Below are 24,697 nucleotides of genomic sequence, written 5' to 3'. Positions count from 1 at the left end.
AGCAGCACCAACTGTTTTGAATTGAGGCCTACGTCGCCCAGCATTAAAATAAACACAGTTTCTGAAAGAATATCTCGATTTCAATGTATGTTAATCATGTGGTAATACATTAATACATTTTATTAAAAAACACTATGTCACAGTTCCTGGAAGTTTCGGACATTCTTCATTCCTGCCAAAGACAGTCGCTTTGAGAAGATATTGCTAGTCCCACCTTCTAAAATCACTATAGCACATCAAGTAGGCAATCCCAACTTGTGCTGCTTGGGACTTCCCTGCTTCCCTTAGCCACTAACATTACTGCGTTCCAAAAAGAGAAGATAATGGAGCAAACCACAGTATTGGACTCCATGGACATCATTCAACTGTCCTTATTTACGTCTGTGTGAAAAAGTTGTTACATTTGTGTAATCTCTCCCAATTCTCAAAATTCCAAGGTTTAATAAATGTGTTAGCTTCTTTTACAGTAGCCAAGAGACACCCTGAAGCCCCTTCCCCACCACAGCTTGGTGTATGTGGAACCAAACCTGTTGGAAATGGCCCTTCTTAGATGATTTTCCTAAAACGTTTTGCTTTTTCCTCCTGGTTTTTGCTGATTCTCTGTGCATGGCCTTAGGACTCTGGGCACTTTCCCACTGTACTGCTGTGGGAAAGTGCATATGCCGCTCCTACACATGCCAGGATGGGCACTCACATAATTGGTTTAGGTGCAGTACCTATGAGTGCCCTGAAAAAACGGTACACCATATACCCGGGGCTAAAAGTGGGACGAGGCACTGAGTGTGCGACCCATCCGATTGGCCTGTCAAACATGTAACACGTCTGCTAATGCAGGCCTGTGGGGACGCACTGGCACTTGTGCTTAGGTTTGTATTCGGTTTTGTATTGGGTTGTCGTATAAAGTGCACATATCACTGTTAGAAATGGGATCTCTCATTGGCTAAGGCTTGCACCAAAGCCAGGCAGAGACCACCACTCTAGTCAGGGCTGGGGAGTTACACGCCAAAGATAACACCTGCTCACCCCCTTGGTACCTTGGCATGAGCAGTCAGACTTATCCCGGAGGCAATGTGTAAAGCATTTTCGCAACACACACACAACAGCAACACACTAGGCGCACCTCGTAATCACACAATTTACACTGTGCCAACTGGCACTGGGAATTATCCACAAGGGATTATATACACCTGATAGGGCCACTTGGGCCACCGTCATAACCATCACAAATCACCAATTGTAAATGTAGCACAAATAATAAATGTAGAGCATAACCAGTAACTACTGGTAAAAGTTAGGAACTTAGCATAAGGTTCTGCAATGTAAACCACCCTATGCAATAATCATCACAGTAGGCATAACTCACACCATGAAACATAATCTCACTAGCATCAACCCTAAAATGCAAAACAACCTCTTAATCAGAAAACACTTTTAGCGGTATAAAACAGGGTGCATAATTACATTACACATACATCACATTGGGTATCATGTAATTACCATCATGAACATAGTATGCCCCATGCGGGGGCACAATACCTGTACACTTGCCCCAGGCCAACTGGCCTCTCCCAGGCCTCCAACGCCCTATGCCCAACAGTCAGGGCACGATGCCTAGGCAGCGAAAGTCACAGGTGCGCATTCTGCGCAGGCATAAACGTGGCATCTGCCCACTACTTGCTGGGCAGCTGAAAAATTAGCCCTGGCACCACTGTGCCCTCTGAGCTCCTCGCTGGGTCTCTAGCAGAAAATAAATGGTCCCAAGTGTTGCAGCTGCCGGCCTCCGCTGCGCAGCTGTGGCGACAACAACCTGCCCTGGCACTCTCTGGGCTTAGGGTGCCCCAAACAATGCCCCACAAGCAATGAGGGAGGGCACTCAACATGCACTCGACATGCAGTCTGGAGGGGGGCCCTGTGGATGAAGAGTCTCCTCCCTGGTGCAGCTGCCCGCGGGATAGCTGATGTTGCAAAATGAGCCCAGGCATGGCAGTGCCTTGTTAAGTCTCCTTCTGGGACTTCTGAACAATGTGCACAGTTGCTGCACTTTGCGGCACAGCTGGGGGGGAGCACGCCCAGCCCCCACTGTTCCGTGGAAACACCAGACCACCGCTCCCACTTCAGCCCACACTCACCGGGGACAAATCTGCGGGACTCCGCTTCTCTTTTGAGCTTCTCCTCTCCTGGAGGGACTCAGTTGGCAGCACGTCTTCTTCTGAGGCAAGGGCAGGCACCGACCATGTGCCTCGGGCCCCTCCACCTCTATTGGCATACGACTGCAGCACTCGCTCTCCTCAGTGCATGGGAGCCCGGCTATCAGACAGGTTACTTCCCGACCCGGCCAGCACGTCCCAGTGCGGGGTGGGCTCCCGCCTTGGTTTCTCAATGCGGCGCTTCCCAGGACACCGGCTCACTTCTCCTTTGGGCACCGGAGCGCGGGGTGGCCTCCCATCAGCTTCTGGCTTCTTTTCTTGCGGCCCAGCCCACGTCACAACACAGGTTGCCTGGCTTCCTGATTCTTCCGGGTCGCGGCAGTGATTTTGTTTTCGATCTGGGCAATGCGGGGTAGGCTCCCACTTTAAAGTAAAGCACCGAAGTGGGGTGGCACCCGAGAAATAAATAAAAAGGTGGGGGTGGGCACCCGCTTCTCTCAACGATGAGCAACGCGGGGTGGGCACCCGCTCCCCTGGAACGTAGGCAATGCGTGGTAGGCTCCCGCCGCGAGAACACAACTGCAGGGGGATCCACACACGGGGGATGTCCTTTTAAAAATGGTCACAGCCCCGCGCTGCAGCTCATAAATGGGAGTGCTGCTCCTCTAAAGAATGGTACCACAATAAAGCGCTCCTCAGGGAACGAGGATCAAGTGCTTACCAGAATGAAAAGCAAAGCGCTCACCAGGCCATGAAGATATAGCGTTTCCCAGGCGCTGGAGTCATAAAGTCCAGAGAAAGTCTTTTTGGAAGGAAGGCCCAGGCAGGCCAGCTCACAGGGCCCTCCAGCAGGGAGGCAGTCCCCAGATAATGTTCCTCCTGGCGCCCTGCAGCAGCAGCAGGCCCCCCTCAAGTCAGGTACACAGAGAGAACAGTTTTCATGGGGTCACAGCCCCTTCTTATACACAGATTTCCTTTGTCACCCAGCACAAGGCTGGGGGAAAACCTGATGCAACTGGTTTGGGGGAGGGAGCTTCAGAGCAATTTGCTGCGATCAGCTCCTCTCCCCTTTGTCAGGTGGGGGCTAGGTGCTCAGATGATCACAGGGAGCGGAGCCAGCATTGTGGAGGGAAGGCACAGCCCTATTCAGGTCCCGGGTGCAACTCCTCCCTCCCATCTACATGCAGATCTCCCTATTCACCACCGGGCAGACCCATCATGGCTCCTGGAACCAAGCACACCATCCAGCCCCTGTCAATCACAAGCCAGACATGCACTCCACATCAGACAGGCAGACACACTGCGCACAGAAATGCCAACTTCTAAACGTCGCACTTCTCCACCAGTCACAATAAATCTGCGGACACCATTACCAGCATTTATTCTCATGAGTTTGCACATACTAAACTCGTCCCTGCACTCCTCTCATACCAGCAACAACCATGAACACACATATCCCCCATGCATTCCTATGGGAGGGCAGCCAACCTCACCACATGCACTCAGAGTGCACACGCACTTTACACTGAGACACAGTGCTAAAGTGTGCAGAAGCCAACAACTACTACTATCAGGTCACATTGAAAGGCAAACAGTTTAGGGGTGAACCTGCCACAAGGGCCAAGTCCAACAATCACCCCAACAGGGGTCTCTCTGCGGTAGAGCAACTCCAAAGTTGTATAAGCCCCGACTGGAAGAGTGCCAAAACACTAAAAACTAAAATAGCCAGGTCTTTAGAGATTTTATTAACTGCTTAAAATCAGTGCACGGGCGCAATTGCAAAGGAAGTTGATTTCAGTGCTGGGGGCTAAATGTGAGAATGAACGGCCACCATACCTGGTGATGCAAATAATATGCCAGGGACATAATAAGCGTTTCCCACTCGATCTTACCAGTGCCAGTTTGCCCCACAGATAGGACGGCCGACTTCCATACAAAGCTTTATTGTCAAAGCGGAGGAGTTTGAACATGGCACATTTTTTTAAAGGCAGCCAGTAAAGGGTTTTGAGAATGGGTACTGAGGGCGAGCGAGGCGTAAGATGACTAATTATTAGGGCCTCAGGGTTTTGAACAACATCGTGTTTGGAAAACAGTCCTTCATTCATGGCAACTATTAAAGCATTCACATAGTTAAGGTGACTAATTATGAGGGCCTGGACTAGGGATTTCAGAGCCTGTAACAACAGCCCCTGGAAGACCTTCCGAGGAGCATGACTCCAAAACAGTTTTCCACAATTGCATTCACATGTTTCCTCATAGAGAGGTTTTCATCAACCAGAATTCCTAAATTACTTAATGACACTCCAGGGATAGGAACCAGGCCCAAACTCTTGCGGCCACCAGTTCTTTGACCACACCGAGTGGGCTTTTCCAAAGCGCACAAGCTCAGTTTTGCTTGTGTTTAAGTGGACTGCATCCAAGAGGCAATCTTCTCCATACAATTACAGAATCTTTCTTTGGTAGAGTCCAGATTAGGTCCCATTGTGATAACAATTTGGGTGTCATCTGCACGAGAGATGACCTCAAATCCAAATGACTTTATCACTTCGGCCAATGGTGTCAGATATGTTGAAAAGTGTGAGGCTCAAATGAGACGTTTGCAGCAGTTCCCAGTTGAAGACTATGCTATGAGAGCAAAAGGACCTTAGCTGTACCGCAAGAGAGCACTCACTCAAGAAAGGCTTCCCCCAAACACCTATCACCTCCAGTCTTTAAATCAGGACGGAATGGGAGATAGTGTCGAAAGCTGCAGAAAGGTCTAATAGCACCAGCATCGCTAAGTGCCCTTCATCTAAGGAAAGTCTTATCTAAGACTTTCGCCAGTGCCGTTTTCGTGCTAAAAGCAGATTGAAAGCCAGAGTGGGAGGGATCAAGCAGGGAATACCTTTCCAGAAAAGCTGCTAGCTAGGAATTCACCAGTGTTTCCATTACCTTACCAATAAAAGGAAGTATTGATATAGTCTGAAGTTTGCTAATACTTTAAGATCAGCCGACCGTTTTCTTAAAATAGGTTGGACGCTCGCTGATTTCCACTTGTGCTGGACTTTTTCCAGGCTAAAGGAGAGGTTACATAGCTCAGTAAGGAACAGGAGGAGAGCTGGCGGCACGACATAGGGAGGTGCTAAGTCCTCTGGTGATCCCGACTTAATTCCATTTAGCAGCCTTTTGATTTGGCATCGGGAAACTATATGAAACTCCTCCAAGAGAGCAGGGTGAGATGTTTCTGTTGGGGTAAAAACTACCATAGTTTCCTGTGTAGTCTTCTTTACAAAACAACTGTAAATTCTGACAATTTTTTCGTCAAAATAATTTACAAGCTCCTGAGTAAGGGCCTGTGAGACTTCAACAGGTTCAGTTCAGGCTATAGGATTAGTAAAGTCCTAAAGTATCTTGTACAATGCTTTAGCAGAATTACCCGCTTTGTTAATTCTCTTCACAACGTGAACCTTCCTTGCTGTTCTTAAAATGTTGTGGTAAATTCTTAAAGACATATTATAAATTAGTTTGTGTTCAAGCGATTTTGAGGTCCTCGGTTTCCGTTCCAATTTCCTGCACACAAATGTTTCCTTCTTTAAACAGTCCGTAAACCATGGGCCAAGCTGGGCTTTGATTTAGAAAGTTCTGATTTAAGGGGGACAATTTTATCAAATGTTTGAAAAATGGCACTCTCAAGAAGGGGGAAGATAATGAGTTGTAAAGGGGGAAAGCACCACTTTCCTCCAAGGCGCGAATGACCGCCATGTTTCCGTTCTTACATTATGGGGCCTTCCCATACCAAGTTAAAACAGAGGGGTTAGAGGATAAGCATTTCTAACTCGTTGGACAACTTTGAACAGGCCAACTTTGCGCAGGCCTTCCACCACCACTCGAGCCACTGGTAGGTGAAAGGCAAGGCAGGTACACATGGTGTTCTATGCCCAGGTAGTGAAGAAGCCCCATGTGGGTTTTCCCTACTGAGGAGGTCAGCCATGCCCATGGGACAACACCAGGTTGCTGCTGATTCTCTTTTAGTGGCTTAGGGCCCGGGGCACTCCCACTGTAAATTCAGAGTGGAAATGTGAGCGTCCTTCCTACAGATGTTAGGGAGTGGTTCTGAAAGGGTATTTCTAAACATAGGTCAGGTCTGCCATTACAGGCCTGCGCTTGCAAGCACTTGCACCCATGATGTTGTAAATATGTATTTAGCCTGCCTTTGCAGGTTCGTGTGTGAGCACCAGTGGTGTTTTCAAACATGTGTCAAGCCTGACTTTGCAGGGCTGTGTGTGCGAAATTGCACTTATGATCAGGCTGCCCTTTCTAAACCAATGGTCAAGTCTGAGGGGAACCATTCATTAAGATGAAAGAATCCCTTGGGTAAGTCCTGAGGTGGGAACACAGGTGGGTACTCTGCCCAGGTAGTGAAGAATATCCATGTGTGCTTTAACTACTTATAAGGTTTGCTCTTCCCATGCGTTAACATGGGGGAATGGGTGAAATTACTTCAGGCTGCAATAATACATTGCAGTGGAGCAGCCCAATCATGTTCCCTATCATTGGATTCACAATGATAAACCCTCTCCTGTGGTTAAGGTGGTTTTGTTATTAAGAGCTTAGAAATGCCTCTGCTAGAAAGTGGCTTTTTCTCTGCTCTAAAATTCTGTGTGCCTTTCAGCTTGATTCCAGTCCACACTGGAGGCTGGGGAAGCACGTTGTTGAATTTCCCAGTGATAGCTATAAACCTTGGGCATGCAACTGGAATGACAGACCTCTGCCATTTGACGGCATAAGTGGATAGATTAGAGGGAGAGGTTTTGACACTTGGCCTCTGGTGGCCAGTTCACCGTGAGGAGGCGTGTGGTGGTTCAAGATGGCTACTTCATGAGGCGCTCCGCGGCACCGAGATCCGCTAGGAATTAAAGAGTTATTTTCCAGCATGCGGTGCCATCTCTTCAGCATAGCTCCTTGCTTTAAGACACAGGGCACACTGAGGCAAGTTTTCGGACCAGTTTATGGTCTTCTTGGGTGCCTTTTTACCTCTATAAGCTGAGCCTCACTGAACCTCACTTCTACAACCTCTCAACCCGAGATGTGGTTTTTATACCACTTTCTTAGTATATGGTTTAGTCCCCCCCTCCCCCGGGGACCACTGTGTATTTCGTGCTATTTACTGAATTTCAATGCAAATCCAACGTCGACTTACAGGTAGACTTGTAGGGAGCACAATGTTGTGCTTCCACACTGCACATGCTCTCTGTGTCTCTGTGGGGGTCCTAGTCACTCACCTTGGTGGATCCCTGGGTCCCCAGCACTTTTACGTCCTCTCGACATTTTCTTACCCAAGTCGTTGTTTTTATACCACTTTCTTAGTATGTGGTTTGCTCCTCCCCTGGGGTCCACTGTGTATTCTGTGCTATTTCCTGTGGTTCTTTGCAAAGTATTGTGTGCATTGGGCATATCTCCGGGTAGGAGATATTCATTTGTGCTAGAGAGTATTATATAATAAATAGATATTTTTGTAAATACCTTGTGTGGTTCTTTTTCACTTAATCTACACTGTAAGATTGCATTCTGCTAAAACAAACTGCTTTGCTTTACTTTCCTTCTGGACTAAGCCTGAAGGCTGCTCTCCACAGATACCACTAAGACAGATTTCTAAGGTTGTCTAAGACCTCCTAAACCACCATAAGGGTTGTCTGAACTGGTGCAAGGGGTTCCCTTACATAAGTGTATATCATATACCAGGCCAGATTCTCTCAGTTTGTGTTTCCACATTATTGAACGGTAATAAATGCACCCTGGTGTGGGTCATCTTCTTTCCCATTGTTATTAAGGTTAGTGTAATGCCTGCGAAATACAGCGGTGTAAGGATGTGGATTACAATTGCAGTGCCCACTTATCAGGTAGAGGTAGAAAGATATGGGTACATTTATCAAATTTTCACACAGCACAAAGCAGCGCAGCAAGCCATCCTGTACATTAGACGGCGCATTCCTGCTCTCTGACTGTGCTCGAGCACAAACTGCTACCTAGCTCCAAAGCAGGCACCCTTGCAACATGGTGCAAATGTGTCTGTGTTGCAAGCAGGATTTCTTTTGTGCAGGAAGGAACACATTCCTGCACAAAACAATCCCCTGGCGCTTTTTCCTCTTTCTATGTGTGTTGCAGAATATTTCTCGTTGTTTCGCCTTCCATGGGAAGGCGTAGCAGTTTCCAATCCCAAGCAGTGGCAAATATTCATGCCCACGTAGCATATTCTTAACCCAGTCTGCATTACAGCCTGGATAAAGAACATGCCTAAGCTCCCATTCACTAGCTGAGGGCCGAACCAAGACACTCAGACCAATCACAACCCTGCATTGCAGCGTTGTGATTGCCCATGGGGAGCCTGGGAGCCCTGGTGCTTCCTGCTTCCTGTTTGCACCGGAGAAACCAGAAAGAGGGTGGAGAGGACGAAGGAGAGGTGGCGGCCACCCACCTGGCCGGCCAGCAAGAAGTAAGTGAATTCCCCCCTATCCTCTATTCTTCCCTCGCCGCCCCACTGCTTCTTCCCAGGAGTAGCCACCACTCTTCCCAGATCTTCCAATAACAGTAAATCTGGGAAGGTGCCAAGATCCATGGGTGGATACGTGGGAACACCAAGGCTCCACCCATGGAACGCCTCCCTGGGGCAGAGTAAGTGGTAGTGATAGTGACCTGCCTTGTGTTACTTCACATGTATCAAGCCACGCAGAGCCACGCAAGGTGGTCTTGCGTGGCTTGGTAAATGTCAGTCTAGGTTTTGTGTTGCCCTTGTGTAACCTTACATGGCCGCCCTGGTAGATATTCAGCATAGTTTGAGTCAAATGTGCACACAGACAATATGGTGTTATAATTTTCACAGGCTTATACATTGTAGTGGAGCTCATATAGTCCTCCTGGCAAAGTGTCAACAACCCATCCCCTGCGGGAGACTGACTGCTCCTGATTACACTGTGAGCCCTAATAAGAATTTATTCTACTGCATATATCCAGAAGATACTTCAAGGATCTGGGCTATTAAGCAATCTCCACTGTACCGAATCAGTATCTAATATATGCTTTGCTGATGTGCTTATCGAAATAGAAATAACCAAAAGTGCTAAAAATATATTGTATTGGAGAGACTTACATGGATAAAAACGTTATTATCGATATTGCATATATTGCTGCGCCTACATACTGTTGTGTGGTACCAGATTGAGGTAGTACCTATTTAGGCTAAAGTAAAATACTGCAAAAGTACGTAGACAGTGTGTCGCTCATTACGCTTTTGATTGGAAACGTATTATTTCTCTTGGGATACATGGCAGCCCTCGCCAGCAAGATAAACAATGACAAATGTTATTTACCACCTCTCATAGTACTGCATTTTTAGACAACATCACTTTCCCTTATGAAACGCATAGGTCATCTATTTGTACAATTGGAAATGTAGAACTACAAGCCCCAGAATGCACAGTGCTAATGACTTTAAACTCATAAACCACTTATGTTAACTTATCCTGCACATATAATTGTTTAGGACGGGATGCTAGGGATTGCACCAATCAACTACTATCTATCCCGTTAGGTTCAGATAATTACTTTGCCTATGTTTGTATGTTTGTACCTTTTAATGAGGGGAAGTTTTCCCCAAATGTACTTAACTGCAGGGACAAATAGTCCATCAGTCCCTGTAGTTATACCTGCCCCGGCCCTGCTTATATGCACTTTGATTTTATAGATTACTTTATTTACAGGACTTTGTTAGCTATCTGCATAGAAAGCGTGTGTTTTTGTTTTTAATATATTAGGGTAAAGATTAGCCCTTGTTTAGTTACTTTTAACTAATGTAGCTTAGTGCTTGGTATCCCGATTACAATACATAGGATGGAAAGTTGAAGAAAGTAAAGGGCCTGTAGTGTGAGGATTGGTGCCTGAATTAGTTGTATGACAAATCGCCATTTTATCCATTTTTGTATGTATTTTTTAAATTGTGTGATTTTGTTTATGGTTTTAATTGACAAATATACACATTTCTATTTTCTATTTTCGACTTTAAACCAGATTGTCATACTTCGCCATGATGATGCAACTTGCAGTTTGTCTAAATATTCTGAGCAGTGATATTAAGGTGAGGGGAGGGCAGGTAAACATGGCAGTGTGGGAACTGTCCAACTGAAGAAGTCATCATCTTTTTACAAGTACTGGCAACATAAGGCTTATATCTTTCAAAGAAATACTATTCTGGGATTTCCTTGAATACATAACAGTCTACTATACCATCATGTAAAAGGTGTTGAAAACCATAAAGCTGTACGTACTTAATACGATTTAAAAATCAAGAACCGAAAAATGTGATGTGGAAATGATGTTGATTGAAGAGCTTTTGAGACCCTTGCACCCTTGAAATTGCATTCTCAATTTGTGATTCGCTAATTGCAAATCGCAAATTGAGAATGTCTGCCCATTCATCCCTATGGGCCTCTATTCCTTAATTGTGAATCGCAATTTAAGATTTGCAATTAAGGAATATGTAGGATTCGCAAAATTTATTGCAAATCCTACATACATAGCATTTTGCGATTCTCAAATAGCGATTCACAAAAAATCGCTATTTGAGAATCGCAAAATGACTTTTTGATACATATGGCCCTTTAACTTTAGCAGGTACTCATTTTAGGCCAAACAATGGCACATTCTCCCAGAGAAGGTACACATGCATTTCTTGTCACAATTTCAGACATTGTTTACGATGTGATTCCCATTGACATTTATATCCTTAGCGTGCGGGTTGGGCCCATCTCTTTTAACCATTTTTTTGACAAGCCTCTTTGCCCACTAGCTTGAGACTATGTCTTACACATCTTGAAAAGTTGAAAACGTTTAATAAAAACTATGGAGAGATGTCAGATGGACCTGATTTGAAAGCTTATATGGGCATGATACTGCCTTAATTCCAATAAGGAGCCAAATTGGTATGCTTTAGTGGCAAAAGGGGGTTGGATGCTAAAAAAGAAAATGTGTACAAAATCTTCTGTCCCTACCCAGATCTTCTATGATTCAGGCAGTAAAAATAGAAACCTGCATGGTATCTTGGGAGATAATGATTCGAGCAACACCTGGGGTGCAGGCGGAGCAAAAAATATCACAATGGTGTAAAAGTGAGATTTTTGCGGACTAAATTAAAATGGGCAGAGAGAGTTAGGGAAATGTTAACCACGGTTTGCAGGGAATTGAAAGTTAAATTGTGCCCTCATAATCTACAAATTGATATCACAAGGCAACAACTTAAGATAATAGGGAAATAAATTTCTCAAGACCAGGATCGACAGTATTTGGTGTGGAAAGAATCAGTGCACTTTATAATTATGGCATGGCAGGCCGATCAACAGTTCCTGTACATAGACATACTGGCTTTGAAATGAAATTTTAAGGTTTCGAATAGGAATTAATCCTGGTTATGAGAACAAAGAGATGAAAGGGGCTGTGATGGATCCTGAACGGAAATGTATAAGCAACCTAGGCATAAAATGTGATATTTTGCATATACTTTTAGATTGCTTAAATATCATTGATGCATGGGAATTGTTTCTACGTCCAATTGTTAAAAAAATATGGTATTTAAAATCGTGTCCATGCAGCCGACTTGTTAGCTGAAATGCACTCCCTGGACATAGCATGTGCAATAGGAAAGTTTATGCTTGAAGTTAAAAATGTTTTCAAGAGTCTTTAGAATTAGAAATTTTAAACATAATGGTTTATGATGAATTGTATGAAAATTACATTTTTAAGGAATTAGTATTTTATGTCATTTACATCTATTATATATTTAATAGGATGGTATTTATGTAAGATCAAAATGTTTTTATGTGTTTAAGGGCCAATGGTCCGAATAAACATTTTTTTTGATTGACCGACATTTTGACCCAGTCCAGAGGACTATTTCCCTTTCACGTGGAGCTGCTGGCTGCCAGGGTGTATTATTTACGCCTCAAATGGATTGCGCGCAATGAAGTGCATATGAACTATTTTATAAGTACAGGCCTCTCTACTGAATCCTCAGTGCTCATTCCTTACACCCCCATTTTCCCCTCTACGCTGCTCCTCCTGGATCCCTCCCCTGCTCTCTCCCCCTTGTGTGGCACTCCTCATTTCGCCAGCATTTCCCTATCATTCGTCCTTCCTGCCCCTCACTCTTTACCCTGTGTGCTCCTTGTCCCTCCCCCTAGCTACCTTCTCTTGCTCCACCCTCCCAATCTTTCCTCTTTACCCTTTGGGCTGATTGTATGTCCACCACCAACCCTGCTTGTTACTACCTCCCTCATTTCCCTGTGTCATTCTAATTCCCCCGCTGACCATCTCTTCCTGTTCCTTACAGGAGTACTTCCTTCCTTCTTCATAAATAAAGCTCCATCGCCATCCAGTCTCTTTTTTGCATAGAAATAAGACTGTACCGAAGGCAAGTGAACCTTCAATATAGAACTCCTGGCTTTGCAGTAGCTTGTTGCCCTTTAGATGCCATTATGCCTGATCATCCTCCAACAGGTGATGGTTGCAATGCAGTGGGTGGGACAATCAGCCCACTTCTGTACTGCAACCAAAATCCAAGCCCTGTGGGTCTTCTCTTTGACCATGGCACCACCGCAGTTCTTGGCTGGAAGATATCCCCCAGCAATGGGCTCTACCACCAGGCCCATGTGCACCCTATGGAAAAATCAATATTTCAATGGTGTTGCAACCATGAGAGCTAAACCTCCTGGCAAGGAGTAAAAAAAACTGCTAGTCTGGAAGGTTTTAAGCTCAGATAGATATAGAGTTTGGCGGACTCTCAGGTCAGGTCCACTTAGTTACCTTACCAAGATGCTGCCTTCTCTATCGACTCTCAGTAGGCTTTTAGTCCTGCATCACTTTCCTGACCTTAGGCAACGGACCATACAAAGAGCAGCTCCAAAGCTTTCTTATATTTTTTAACATTACTGAAGAGATAAATTCTCTCTTGAAAAGTTTGGGATCCACTGGTAATGAAAATTAGAATTCTGTATCAAAATGTTGAGATTCTCTTTGCCAATCAGCATGCCTAAAATGCAGCCACTAACTATTATTTTCCATATTGTAGCCTTACTGGCTGAGGCAAGAAGAAAACACTGATTATTTGCCTGTGATGAGCGAGATAGAAGAGACATGTGCTAATTGTCCTGTTGCCCACATGTTATGATATTAAGCAGCTGTGAAAGGTACTTGTCTTCATTAGGTGCCCTCTCCTTCGCTTCTGGCTCATAATTGCAGAGCAGACAATAAACAGTGGTTCAAGGACGCTGCAGATATATTTAACACATACTGAAGATCAAATACAGAAGAACAAAGGTGTGAGACACTTCGAAAATCTTGTCTTAGTCAGGCCTTCAGGGTATGACTGGGATGATTTTGAATGCATCTATGACCTATCTTAAAACGTTGGAACTATGTTTCACTATGAATCACACATGGGTGCTGTTCCCCTGCCCTGGGTAGGGAGATGGGGGTTAAGTGCATCTGACAATAAAGCATGTATAAGAAATAAAGCATATATAAGAAACTGAAGCAGGCAATTGCTATGTGACCAAGTTCAGATTCATGATTAGAGACACTGGCAAATGTACACATGTGTGTAGTGACACTTTAAATGTATAAGAATAGAATAAGACTCACTTGCGGCTCCTTGCGTGCTACTTTCTTGGACAGCAGGAGCAGGTACTGAAATACAGAAGTAATCTGGTTAAGCCACAGAGGGTAAAGGATGACACCTTCGATCAAAAGCATAAATGTTTCCTGAATGTATTACAAAATGTAAGCAGCACCAACTATTCTGAAATTGAGGCCTACGGCGCACAACATTAAAATAAACACAGTTTCTCAAAGAATATCTCGATTTCAGTGTATGTTAACCACATTTTGTTAATACATTTATACATGTTATAAAACCCCCACATCAACACTATGTCACAGTCCCTGGAAGCTCAGGATATACCTTCATTCCTGCCAAAGACAGTCGCTTTGAGAAGATATAGCTAGTCCCACCTTCGAAAATCACTATAGCACATCAAGTAAGCAATCCCACCTTGTGCAGCTTGGGACTTCTCCGCTTTCCTTAGCCACTAACATCACTGCGTTCCAAAAAGAAAAGATCAGGGAACAAACCACAATATTGGACTTCATGGACATCATTTAACAGTCCTTATTTAGGTCTATGTGAAAAAGTTCTTACATTTGTGTAATCTCACCCAATTATCAAAATGCAAAGTTTTATTAAATGTATTAGTTTATTTTACAGAAGCCAAGAGACACCCTGAAGGACCTTCCTCGCCACAGCTTGGTGTGTGTGGAACCAAACCTGTTGGAAATGACCTTTCTTAGAGGATTTTCCTAAAACGTTTTGCTTTTTCTTCCTCGTTTTTGCTGATTCTCTGTGCATGGCCTTAGGACTCTGGGTGCTTTCCCACTGTACTGCAGTGGGAAAGTGCACATGCCCCTCCTACATATGCCAAGACTGCACTCACATAATTGGTTTAGGTGCTGTACCTATTAGTGCCCTGAAAAACGGTACACCATATACCCGGGGCTGGTACAGCACTGGCTAAAAGTGAGACGAGGCACTGAGTGTGCGACCCACCCGATCGGCCTGTCAAACATGCAACACGCCTGCTAATGCAGGCCTGTTGGGACGCACTGGCACTTGAGCTTAGGTTTGTATTGGGTTCTCTTATAAAGTGCACATATCACCCCAACAGGGGTCTCTCTGCGCTATAGCAACTGAATGAATAAGCCCCGACTGGAAGAGTGCCAAAACACTAAAAACTAAAACAGCCAGGTCTTTAGAGATTTTTTAATTGTTTAAAATCAACGTATGGGCGCAATTGCAAAGAAAGCGGATTCCAGTGCTGGTGGCTGGAGGATAAATGTGAGAATGAACGACCACCATACCTGAAGATACGAATACGCCAGGGACGTAGTAAGTGTTTACCACTCGATCTTACCAGTGCCAGTTTACCCTACAGATAGGACGGCCCACTTCCATACAAAGCTTTATGGACAAAGCAGAGGATTTTTAACTTGACCCATTTTTTGATAGGCAGCCAGTGAAGTGTTCTTAGAATGGGTACTGAGGGCGAGCGAGGCGTAATTATACGTGCCGCAGGGTTTTGAACCACCTTGTGTTTGGAAAACAGTCCTTCGTTCATGGCAATCGTTAAAGCATTCCCATAGTTAAGGCGAATAAATATGAGGGCCTGGACTAGGGATTTCATAGCCTGCAACTACAGCCACCGGAAGACCTTCCTGAGGAGGAGCATGACTACAAAACAGTTTCCCACAATTGCATTCATATGTTTGCTCATAGAGATGTTTTCATCAACCAGAATTCCTAAATTACTTACTGACACTCTAGGGGTAGGAGCGGGGCCCAAACTCTGCGGCCACCAGTTCTCTGACCACACGGAGTGGGCTTTTCCAAACCACACAAGCTCAGTTTTGCTTGTGTTTAGCTGGACTGTATCCAAGAGGCAATCTTATCCATACAATTACAGAATCTTTCTTTGGTAGAGTCCAGATTAGGTCCCATTGTGATAACAATGTGGGTGTCATCTGCACAAGAGATGACCTCGAACCCAAATGACTTTATCACTTCGGACACTGGGGTCAGATATGTTGAAAAGTGTGGGACTCAAAGGAGACGTTTACAGCAGTTCCCAGTTGAAGGTTATGGTATGAAAGCAAAAGGACCTTAGCTGTACCGCAAGAGAGCACTCACTAAAGAAATGTCTCAACCACCTTAACCACTTGGCTGCTAGGCGTTTTCCCCCCCTGTGCTGGAAAATGCCATTTTAGTGGCACCATGACGAGCTCAGCTCGTCATCAGCACACGACCCCCGTGGGTGATGACGAGCTGAGCTCGTCATCAGCATCGAAGGGGTTAAAGGCTTCCCCCAAACACCTATCTCCTCCAGTCTTTAATTCAGAACTGAATGGGAGATAGTGTTGAAAGCTGCAGAAAGGTCTAATAGCACCAGCATCGCTCAGTGCCCTTCATCTAAGGAAAGTCTTGTCTAAGACTTTCACCAGTGCCGTTTCTGTGCTAAAAGCAGCTCGAAAGCCAGAGTGGGAGGGATAAAGCAGGGAATACCTTTCCAGAAAAGCTGCTAGTTAGGAATTCACCAGTGTTTCCTTTACCTTACCAATAAAAGGAAGTAAATATATAGTCTGAAGTTTGCTAATACTTTAGGATCAGCTGAGGGTTTTTTAAAAATAGGTTGGACGCTCGCTGATTTCCACTTGTGCTGGACCTTTTCCAGGCTAAAGGAGAGGTTGCATAGCTCAGTGAGGGACAGGAGGAGAGCTGTGCCACCATATAGGGAGGTGCTAAGTCCTCCGGTGATCCAGACTTAATTCCATTTAGCAGCATTTTGATTTGGCGTGGAGACACTATATGAAACTCCTCCAAGAGAGCAGGGTGAGATTTTTCTGTGGGGGTAAAAACTACCATAGTTGCCTGTGTAGTCTTTTTTACAAAAGAACTGTAAATTCGGACAAAATAATTGGCAAGCTCCTGAGTAAGGGCCCGCGAGACTTCGACAGGTTCAGCTCAGGCTATAGGATTAGTAAATTCCTAAAGTATCTTATACAATGCTTTACCAGAATTACCCGCTTTGTTAATTCTCTTCACTATGTGAACATTCCTTGCTGTTCTTAAAATGTTGTGGTAAATTCTTAAAGCCATATTATAAATTAGTTTGTCTTCAAGAGATTGTGAATCCTCGGTTTGCGTTCCAATTTCCTGCACACAAATGTTTCCTTCTTTAAACAATCCGTAAACCATGGGGCCAACCTGGGCTTTGATTTAAAAAGTTCTGATTTAAAGAGGACAATTTTATCAAATGTTTGAAAAATGGCACTCTCAAGAAGAGGGAAGATAATGAGTTGAAAAGGGGGAAAGCACCACTTTCCTCCAAGGCGTGAATTACCTCCATGTGCCTATCCTGACATTCTGGGGCCTTCCCATACCAAGTTAAAACAGAGGGGTTAGAGGTTAGGCATTTCTAATCATTTGTCAACTTTGAGCAGGCCAACTTTGCGCAGGCCTCCCTCCACCACTGGAGCCACTGGTCGGTGAAAGGCAAGGCAGGTACACATGGTGTTCTATGCCCAGGTAGTGATGAAGCCCCATGCGGGTTTTCCCTACTGAGGAGGTCAGCTATGCCCATGTGACAACACCAGGATGTTGCTGATTCTCTTTTAGTAGCCTTAGGGCCTGTGGTACTTTCCCACTGTAAATTCAGTGTGGAAAAGTGAGCGCCCTTCCTACAGATGTTAGGAAGCTACTCTGAAAGGGTGTTCTAAACATAGGTCAGGTCTGCCATTGCAGGCCTGGGCGTTCAAGCCCTTGCACCAACGGTGTTTTAAATATCCCAACGCTTTTTCCTCTTTCTATGTGTGTTGCAGAATATTTCTCGTTGTTTCGCCTTCCATGGGAAGGCATAGCAGTTTGCAATCCCAAGCAGTGGCAAATATTCATGCCCATGTAGCATATTCTCAACCCAGTCTGCATTTCAGCCTGGATAGAGAACATGCCTAGGCTCTCATTCCCTGGCTGAGAGACGAACCAAGGCACTTAGACCAATCACAACCCTGCATTGCAGCGTTGTGATTGACCATGGAGAGCCTGGGTGCTTCCTGCTTCCTGTTTGCACCGGAGAAACCAGGAAGAGGACAGAGAGGACAAAGGAGAGGCGGCGGCCACTCAGCCGGCTGGCCAGCAAGAAGTACGTGAATTCCTCCCTCCCTTTCTTCTTCCCTCGCCGCCCTACTGCTTCTTCCTGGGAGTAGCCATCACTGTTCCCAGGTCTTCCACTAACAGTAAATCTGGGAAGTTGCCAAAATCCATGGGTGGATACATGGAAAAACTCAGGCTCCACCCATGGTACGCCTCCCTGGGGCAGAATAAGGGTAGTAGATAGTGACCTGCCTTGTGTTACTCCACTTTCATCAAGCCACACAGGGCCACGCAAGGTGGCCTTGCATGACTTGGTAAATGTCAGTCTAGGTTTTGTGTTGCCCTTGTGCAACCTTACATGGCCGCCCTGGTAGATATTCAGCGTAGACAATATGGAGTTATAATTTTCATAGCCTTATACATTGTAGTGGAGCTCATACAGCACTCCTGACAAAGTGTCAACAACCCATCCTCTGCGGGAGACTGACTGCTCCTGATTACACTGTGAGCCCTAATAAGAACTTATTCTACTGCATATATCCAGAAGATACTTTAAGGATCACCCATGCTTATTTCAGGGATGCAACAGGGTGTCCTTTTGATACCCTTGCACCCTTGAAATTGCATTCTCAATTTGCGATTCGCTAATTGCTAATCGCAAATTGGAAATGACTTCCCATTCATCCCTTTGGGCCTCTTGGCCCATAGGAATGAATGGGGAGGTATTCTTTAATTGCGAATCGCAATGTGAGATTCGCAATTAAGGAATATGTAAGATTTGCAAAATTTATTGCAAATCCTACATACATAGCAGTTTGCGATTATCAAATAGCGATTAGCAAAAAATCGCTATTTGAGAATCGCAAAATGACTTTTTGATACATATGACCCTTTAACTTTAGCAGGTACTCGTTTTATGCCAAACAATAGCACATTCTCCCAGAGAAGTTACACATACATTTCAAGTCACAATTTCAGACGTTGTTTACAAAGTGATTTCTATTGCCATTTATATCCTTAGAGTGCGGTTTGGGCCCACCTCTTTCAACCATTTTTTTGGCCAGCCTCTTTGCCCACTAGCTTGAGACTATGTCTTTCACATCTTGAAAAGTTGAAAACATAATAAAAACTTTGAAGAGATGTCAGATAGACCTGTTTTGTAAACTTATATGGGCATGATACTGCCTAAATTCCAATACGGAGCCGAATTGTTATGCTTAAGTGGCAAAAGGGGATGTGATGCTAAAAGGGAAAATGTGTACAAAATCTTCTGTCCCTACCCAGATCTTCTATGATTCAGGCAGCAAAAATAGAAACCTGCGTAGTATCTTGGGAGATAATGATTCTAGCAACACCCGGGGTGCGGGCAGAGCAAAAAATATCACAATGGTGTAAAAGTGAGATTTTGAGGACTGAATTAAAATGGGCAGAGAGAGTTAGGGAAACGTTAACTAAGGTTTGCAGGAAATTGAAAGTTAAATTGTGCTTTCATAATCTACAAATTGATATAACAAAACGAGAACTTAAGATAATAGGGAAATACATTTCTCAAGACCAGGATCGACAGTATTTGGTGTGGAAACAATCAGTGCACTTTATAATTAAGGCATGCCTGGCCGATCAACAGTTCCTGTACATTGACATCATACCTAATCGATGGCTTTGAAATGAAAATGTAAGGTTTCGAATAGGAATTAATCCTGGTTATGAGAACAAAGAGATAAAAGGGGCTGTGATGGATCCTGAACGGAAATGTATCAGCAACCTAGGCATAACATGTAATATTTTGCATATACTTTTAGATTGCTTAAATGTCATTGATGCATGGGAATTGTTTCTACGTCCAGTTGTTAAAAAAGTATGGTATTAAAATTCGTGTCCATGCAGCCCACTTGTTAGCTGAAATGAACTCCCTGGACATAGCATGTGCAATAGGAAACTTTATGCTAGAAGTTAAAAATGTTTTCAAGAGTCTTTAGAATAGGTTGAGGAAGGCGATATGGTGCGCTACCTGGAGACCTGGCTCCGAGACACGGTGGTCCCGGAGGGCCTGTCCTCCTTTTACACTCTGGAACGGGCCCACAGAGTTCCAGCGCGGCCCCCACAGCAGGGACGAGCCCCGAGGCCGGTGGTGGCGCGGTTACTACATTTCCGGGACAGGGACCTGATCCTAAATGCCGCCAGACACAATGGCCCGTTTCAGGTTGCAAACAGCCAGGTGAATATCTTCCCTGACTATACCTACGAGACGCAGCGCAAGCGGTTCTCCTTCCTGGCGGTTAAGCGTGAACTCAGGAGTGAGGGCATCCAATATTCGCTCCTATTCCCCGCGAGGCTCCGAGTCATTGTCGACGACAAAACCCAGTTCTTCGACACCCCGGAGGAGGCCTGTGACTGGCTTGAACTGTACCGGACAGGGAAGGATGGTTACAACGCCCCGACCCATCAGGCGGAGGAGCCGGAACAAAGGAGGCGATCTAAAAGGGTCAGGAACCGCCGCGGCCGCACGGGAGGACCCTCGACAGCGGAGACATCATCTGAGCGGAGGGGAGTGCTGGAAGTTCTGTCGGAACTGTCGGGAGCGAGGGGCGAAGACGTCGAAGAGGAGGAGGAAAACCCGGGTGCTCAGGGGGCACCATCGGACTCGGAAGACTCAGTGGCAGACAGTACCCACACACCGGTGATCACACCGAAATCGGTGGAGGACCTTTTGGATGGACAAGGGTAATGGGATAGGTTGCCTTGTTTTGGGTGGGGGCCCGGCAGGGGGGAGGCGGCTGCCGTTCTTTACTGCTGACAATGGAAGAGGGAGGGTTGGGAGGCTTCTACTCTTGCCCCGAAAGATTTTGACACGGGGGGGCTTATTATAGTCCTGGTAGCCTGGGCGACGAGGGCCCACTGCCTCCGCTCAGCCCGCACCTGGCCCATAAGGCCTTCCTACGGTGGCGACCGTAGGACTAGTGGGGTTTTTGGGGTTGTTCTCCGTAGACGTTTGGATGGGATCTAGATGGTGCAGTTTGGGTCCTGTTCTGGGGTGGTTGGGAGGGGGCTTTGTTGGTTTTTGGGGGGTTTGGTTCTGGTTGGGGAAAATGGCCGCCGGCAGCGCTGGGAGGATTGATGTTTTTTCTTTGTGGGGACCCGGACGGGGAGACTGTGCAAGAACACTTTGGGACAATGGCTGATGTTGCTAACTTGAAATGTATTACTTGGAACGTGAGGGGGCTTCACACTATGTCTAGGCGTCACAAGGTCCACGCTTATTTAGTGCGTAGGGGAGTGCAAATGGCGCTGCTGCAGGAAACGCATCTGAACAAGGCGGAAGGGGCGGCGCTTCAGCGTAGGTGGCGAGGGCAGGTCTTCTCCACGACGTACTCTGCTTATGCCAGGGGGGCGCTAATATGGATCAGGGCAGGAGTCCCCTTCCAGGTCACGAGGACAGTGTTGGACCCAGAGGGGCGCTTCGTGGCCATATCAGGCACGCTAGGAGGGAGGGACTTGAATGTTTGCTGTGTGTATGCCCCTAATGTGGACCAGACTGCCTTCCTTTCCGGGTTATCGGGCTCGTTGGCCCACTTTTTCACCGGTCCCCTCCTGCTGGGGGGAGACTTTAACTCCGTGGTGGATGTAGACATAGACCGCTCGCATCCCCCGCTCCCCGACTACCCGGTCCGGCGGACGGCTAAGGGCCGACAAGATTGGCAGACCCGCTGGGGTTTGACGGACATATGGAGGGCGCATCACCCCGCGTCTAGAGATTATTCGTACTTTTCGAGCCTTCATGAGCTGCATGTCAGACTGGATGGCTTTCTCGGTTCGTCCGAATTAGTCTCGGCAGCGGTCCGATCGGAGTATTTATCGCGGACCATTTCGGACCATAACCCCCTCCTGCTGGACATTCGCTGGTTCCCTGGGACGCCAGCGGTACCCACCTGGAAGATGCGCCCCGAGATCCTCGAGGACAGTGTCTTCAAGGCAGACCTAGGGGAGAGAATCACGGATTATTTTGCATCCAACGGCGGTTCCGCGAGTACTAGGGCGTTCGAATGGGACGCTTTTAAGGTGGTGGTGAGGGGGTACTGTATCTCTAAGAGGGTGGGCATGCGGCGTGTTATCCTGGCTGATTTGGACGCAGCGGACCGAACGCTCCGCGCGCTCGAAATTAGCCGACCCGGACGCCCGGAATTGCAAACACAAACGGTAGAGGCGAGGGAGAAGGTGGCGGTGGAGGTCGAACGGCTCCGCTGTTTCGATTATAAGGCCTACACGGTCCGATCTATAGCGGAGGGCGACAGGTCGAGCGCGTTACTGGCGTGGTTGGCCAACCCTACGCGCCAGTCCCAAACGACGACTAGGATGCGTAGGGCGGATGGGACCGAGGTGTGCACCCAACCGGAGATTCTTACTTGCTTCCGGCATTATTATGAATGTTTATACCGCAGTCGCTCCGCGCGTGACCCAGACCGGCTCGATAACTATCTTCGCCCGCTGGAACTCCGCACAGTGGAACAGGAAGTGGCAGACACCTTGGGATCTGACATAGGCTTGGGGGAGATCCGCGGGGCCATCAAACGGATGGCGAGGAACAAGACCCCGGGCCTAGATGGCCTACCGGTGGAGTTCTATGCAGCTTATGCTGACCTTCTGGCCCCTCGTTTACTGGTGGTCTACAGGGAGGCGAAGAGGCTGGGTCGCCTCCCCGGCTCGATGTGTGAGGCGTTGGTGGTCCCTCTCCTCAAGCCAGGCCGAGACTCGTCTGACCCGGGGTCCTACCGTCCCCTCTCAATGTTGACGGTGGACTACAAAATATTGAGCAGCATCTTGGCCTCGAGGCTGTTAGGACATATGGGCTCCCTAGTGCACGAGGACCAAGCCGGTTTCATACCACGGCGAAATACGACCATGAACATCCGAAGGTTGTTTCGCTTGCTTGGGGAACCATTCGTGGATGCCCCGTCCCCGGTAGTTTTGTCGGTGGACCTGGAGAAGGCGTTTGATAGCCTGGAGTGGGACTACTTAAGCGCGGTATTGCGGAAATTCGGCCTCGGGGAGGGATTCATCAAGTGGACAGCAGTTCTTTACGCTTCCGCTTCAGCCAGAGTTAGATCGGGCCCTTTGATTTCATCGCGATATCCGGTGGAGCGTGGCACGCGGCAAGGGTGTTCCTTATCCCCGCTTCTTTTTGCACTAGCGGTGGAGCCACTAGCGATGCATCTTCGCTCGGGAGCCCACTATACGGGCTTATGGACAGCGGCGGGCCCGCATTACGTCTCGCTCTATGCGGACGACCTGTTGCTCTTCCTGGAGGACCCGGTCGACGCATTACGGGGAGCGGAATTAGCGCTAACGGAGTTCGGAGAAGTCTCAGGCCTACGAGTGAACTGGTCTAAGACCTGCCTCTTCCCGATGCGTAGGGGTGTCCCCACTCCGGCGCTAAGCAGGGAGATCAGATGGGAACCCGACTGCTTTAAATACCTTGGGGTATTTGTGTACCACGACCAGCCCGACCTCCTAGACGGAAACATTGCCCGTTGCATACGAGCACTCCGAGGCAGCATGGATTTTTGGGCCACGCTGCCGCTCTCCGTGGCAGGACGCATCGCCCTGCTCAAAATGGTGGCGCTCCCCCGACTATTGTATTACTTTCGGACTTTGCCGATCTGGGTCCCACTGGCTACGTTTCGCCGCTTGCGTTCTATGGTGGTCGGGTTCCTTTGGGGCACGGGCCGGCGGCGGGTGGCCCTCACTACCCTGATGAGGCCGAAGGACGAAGGGGGGCTCGCTGTGCCGGACTTTGAGAAGTACTACCTGGCGGCGCAGCTCCAGACGTACACCCAGGAGATAGCCAGGGAGTTCAGAGGCCCGGAAGACGGTAGAGGGACGGGTATAGCCAGGCACGTCCTCTCCTTTATCGCGCTGCGACAGCGTTTAGTCCTTCGGGACCTGTCGATGGAGGAGCGGACTATCCGACTCTGTTGGAATCGGGCTCATAACAGAGGTCACCTGCGGACCCCATATGCACCTGAAATACCATTGGGGATGCTGACGGCCCTCCCCCACGGAGGGGACTGGTCGCGACTGGCGGACTGGGAGGATTCGGGTTTACAGCTCGTCGGGGACCTATATGAGGACGGAGTGCTTTTGTCTTTTCAGGATCTCATTGACTGCTTTGGGATCCCCCGGGGCGACTTTCTGTTGCACTCGGCCATTGTGCGAGTGATCCAGGCGTACTGGCAAAACGGACTAGAGGAACCTCAGTTGTCTCAGGTGTGCCAGTATGTAATGATGTCGGCGGGCACAGTGAAGGCGGTCACTTGCCTTTACGGCAGGTTGATTACCGAGGGGTTGGTCCCTCTCACCACACTGAAGTCCCGCTGGGAAGAGGATATCGGTAGGGAGATCCCGGAGACGACCTGGTCCCAGCTGGTGAGGCGAGCATGGAAGGGTACACGTAGCGCCCGTTTCCAACTGGTCCACTACTATGTTCTCCATAGGGCGTACCTGACCCCGGTTAAGATCAGGCGTTATTTTGCCACAGCCTCGGCGGAATGCCCTAGGTGCCCGGCTCAGGAGGCGGACCTCCTACACATGCTATGGGCCTGTCCCGAATTGGCGTCCTACTGGCAGGAGGTGGCGGCGACTTTAGAAGAGGTGACGGGGAGGCACTTATCGTTCGATGCGGCGGTAGGGCTTCTGCACTGGTTCCCCCATACCCCCCGGAATAAAATCACCAGTAAATTTATAGACCTGGGGCTCCTACTGGCTAAGCGAGAGGTGACCAGGAACTGGAAGGCACGTGCTGGTCCTACGGGCAGCAGATGGCAGGGTG

At 47.3% G+C, this 24,697-nt stretch overlaps 1 protein-coding gene across 1 annotated transcript in view; it reads right to left on the bottom strand.

The window, feature by feature from the left end:
* The window catches only part of LOC147697944 (uncharacterized), a 1,308,576-nt gene that overhangs the window by 507,199 nt on the left and 776,680 nt on the right, over positions 1 to 24,697 (bottom strand). The window contains exon 14 of the mRNA XM_086936165.1: positions 13,815 to 13,859. Coding sequence (XP_086792291.1) covers positions 13,815 to 13,859 — 45 coding nt within the window. The remainder of the gene's footprint in view (positions 1 to 13,814; positions 13,860 to 24,697) is intronic.

The sequence above is a fragment of the Lissotriton vulgaris genome, chromosome 8, assembly GCF_964263255.1.
Source record: "Lissotriton vulgaris chromosome 8, aLisVul1.2, whole genome shotgun sequence".
NCBI classification, from domain to species: domain Eukaryota; kingdom Metazoa; phylum Chordata; class Amphibia; order Caudata; family Salamandridae; genus Lissotriton; species Lissotriton vulgaris.
This window is presented reverse-complemented; position numbering and strand designations above follow the sequence as displayed.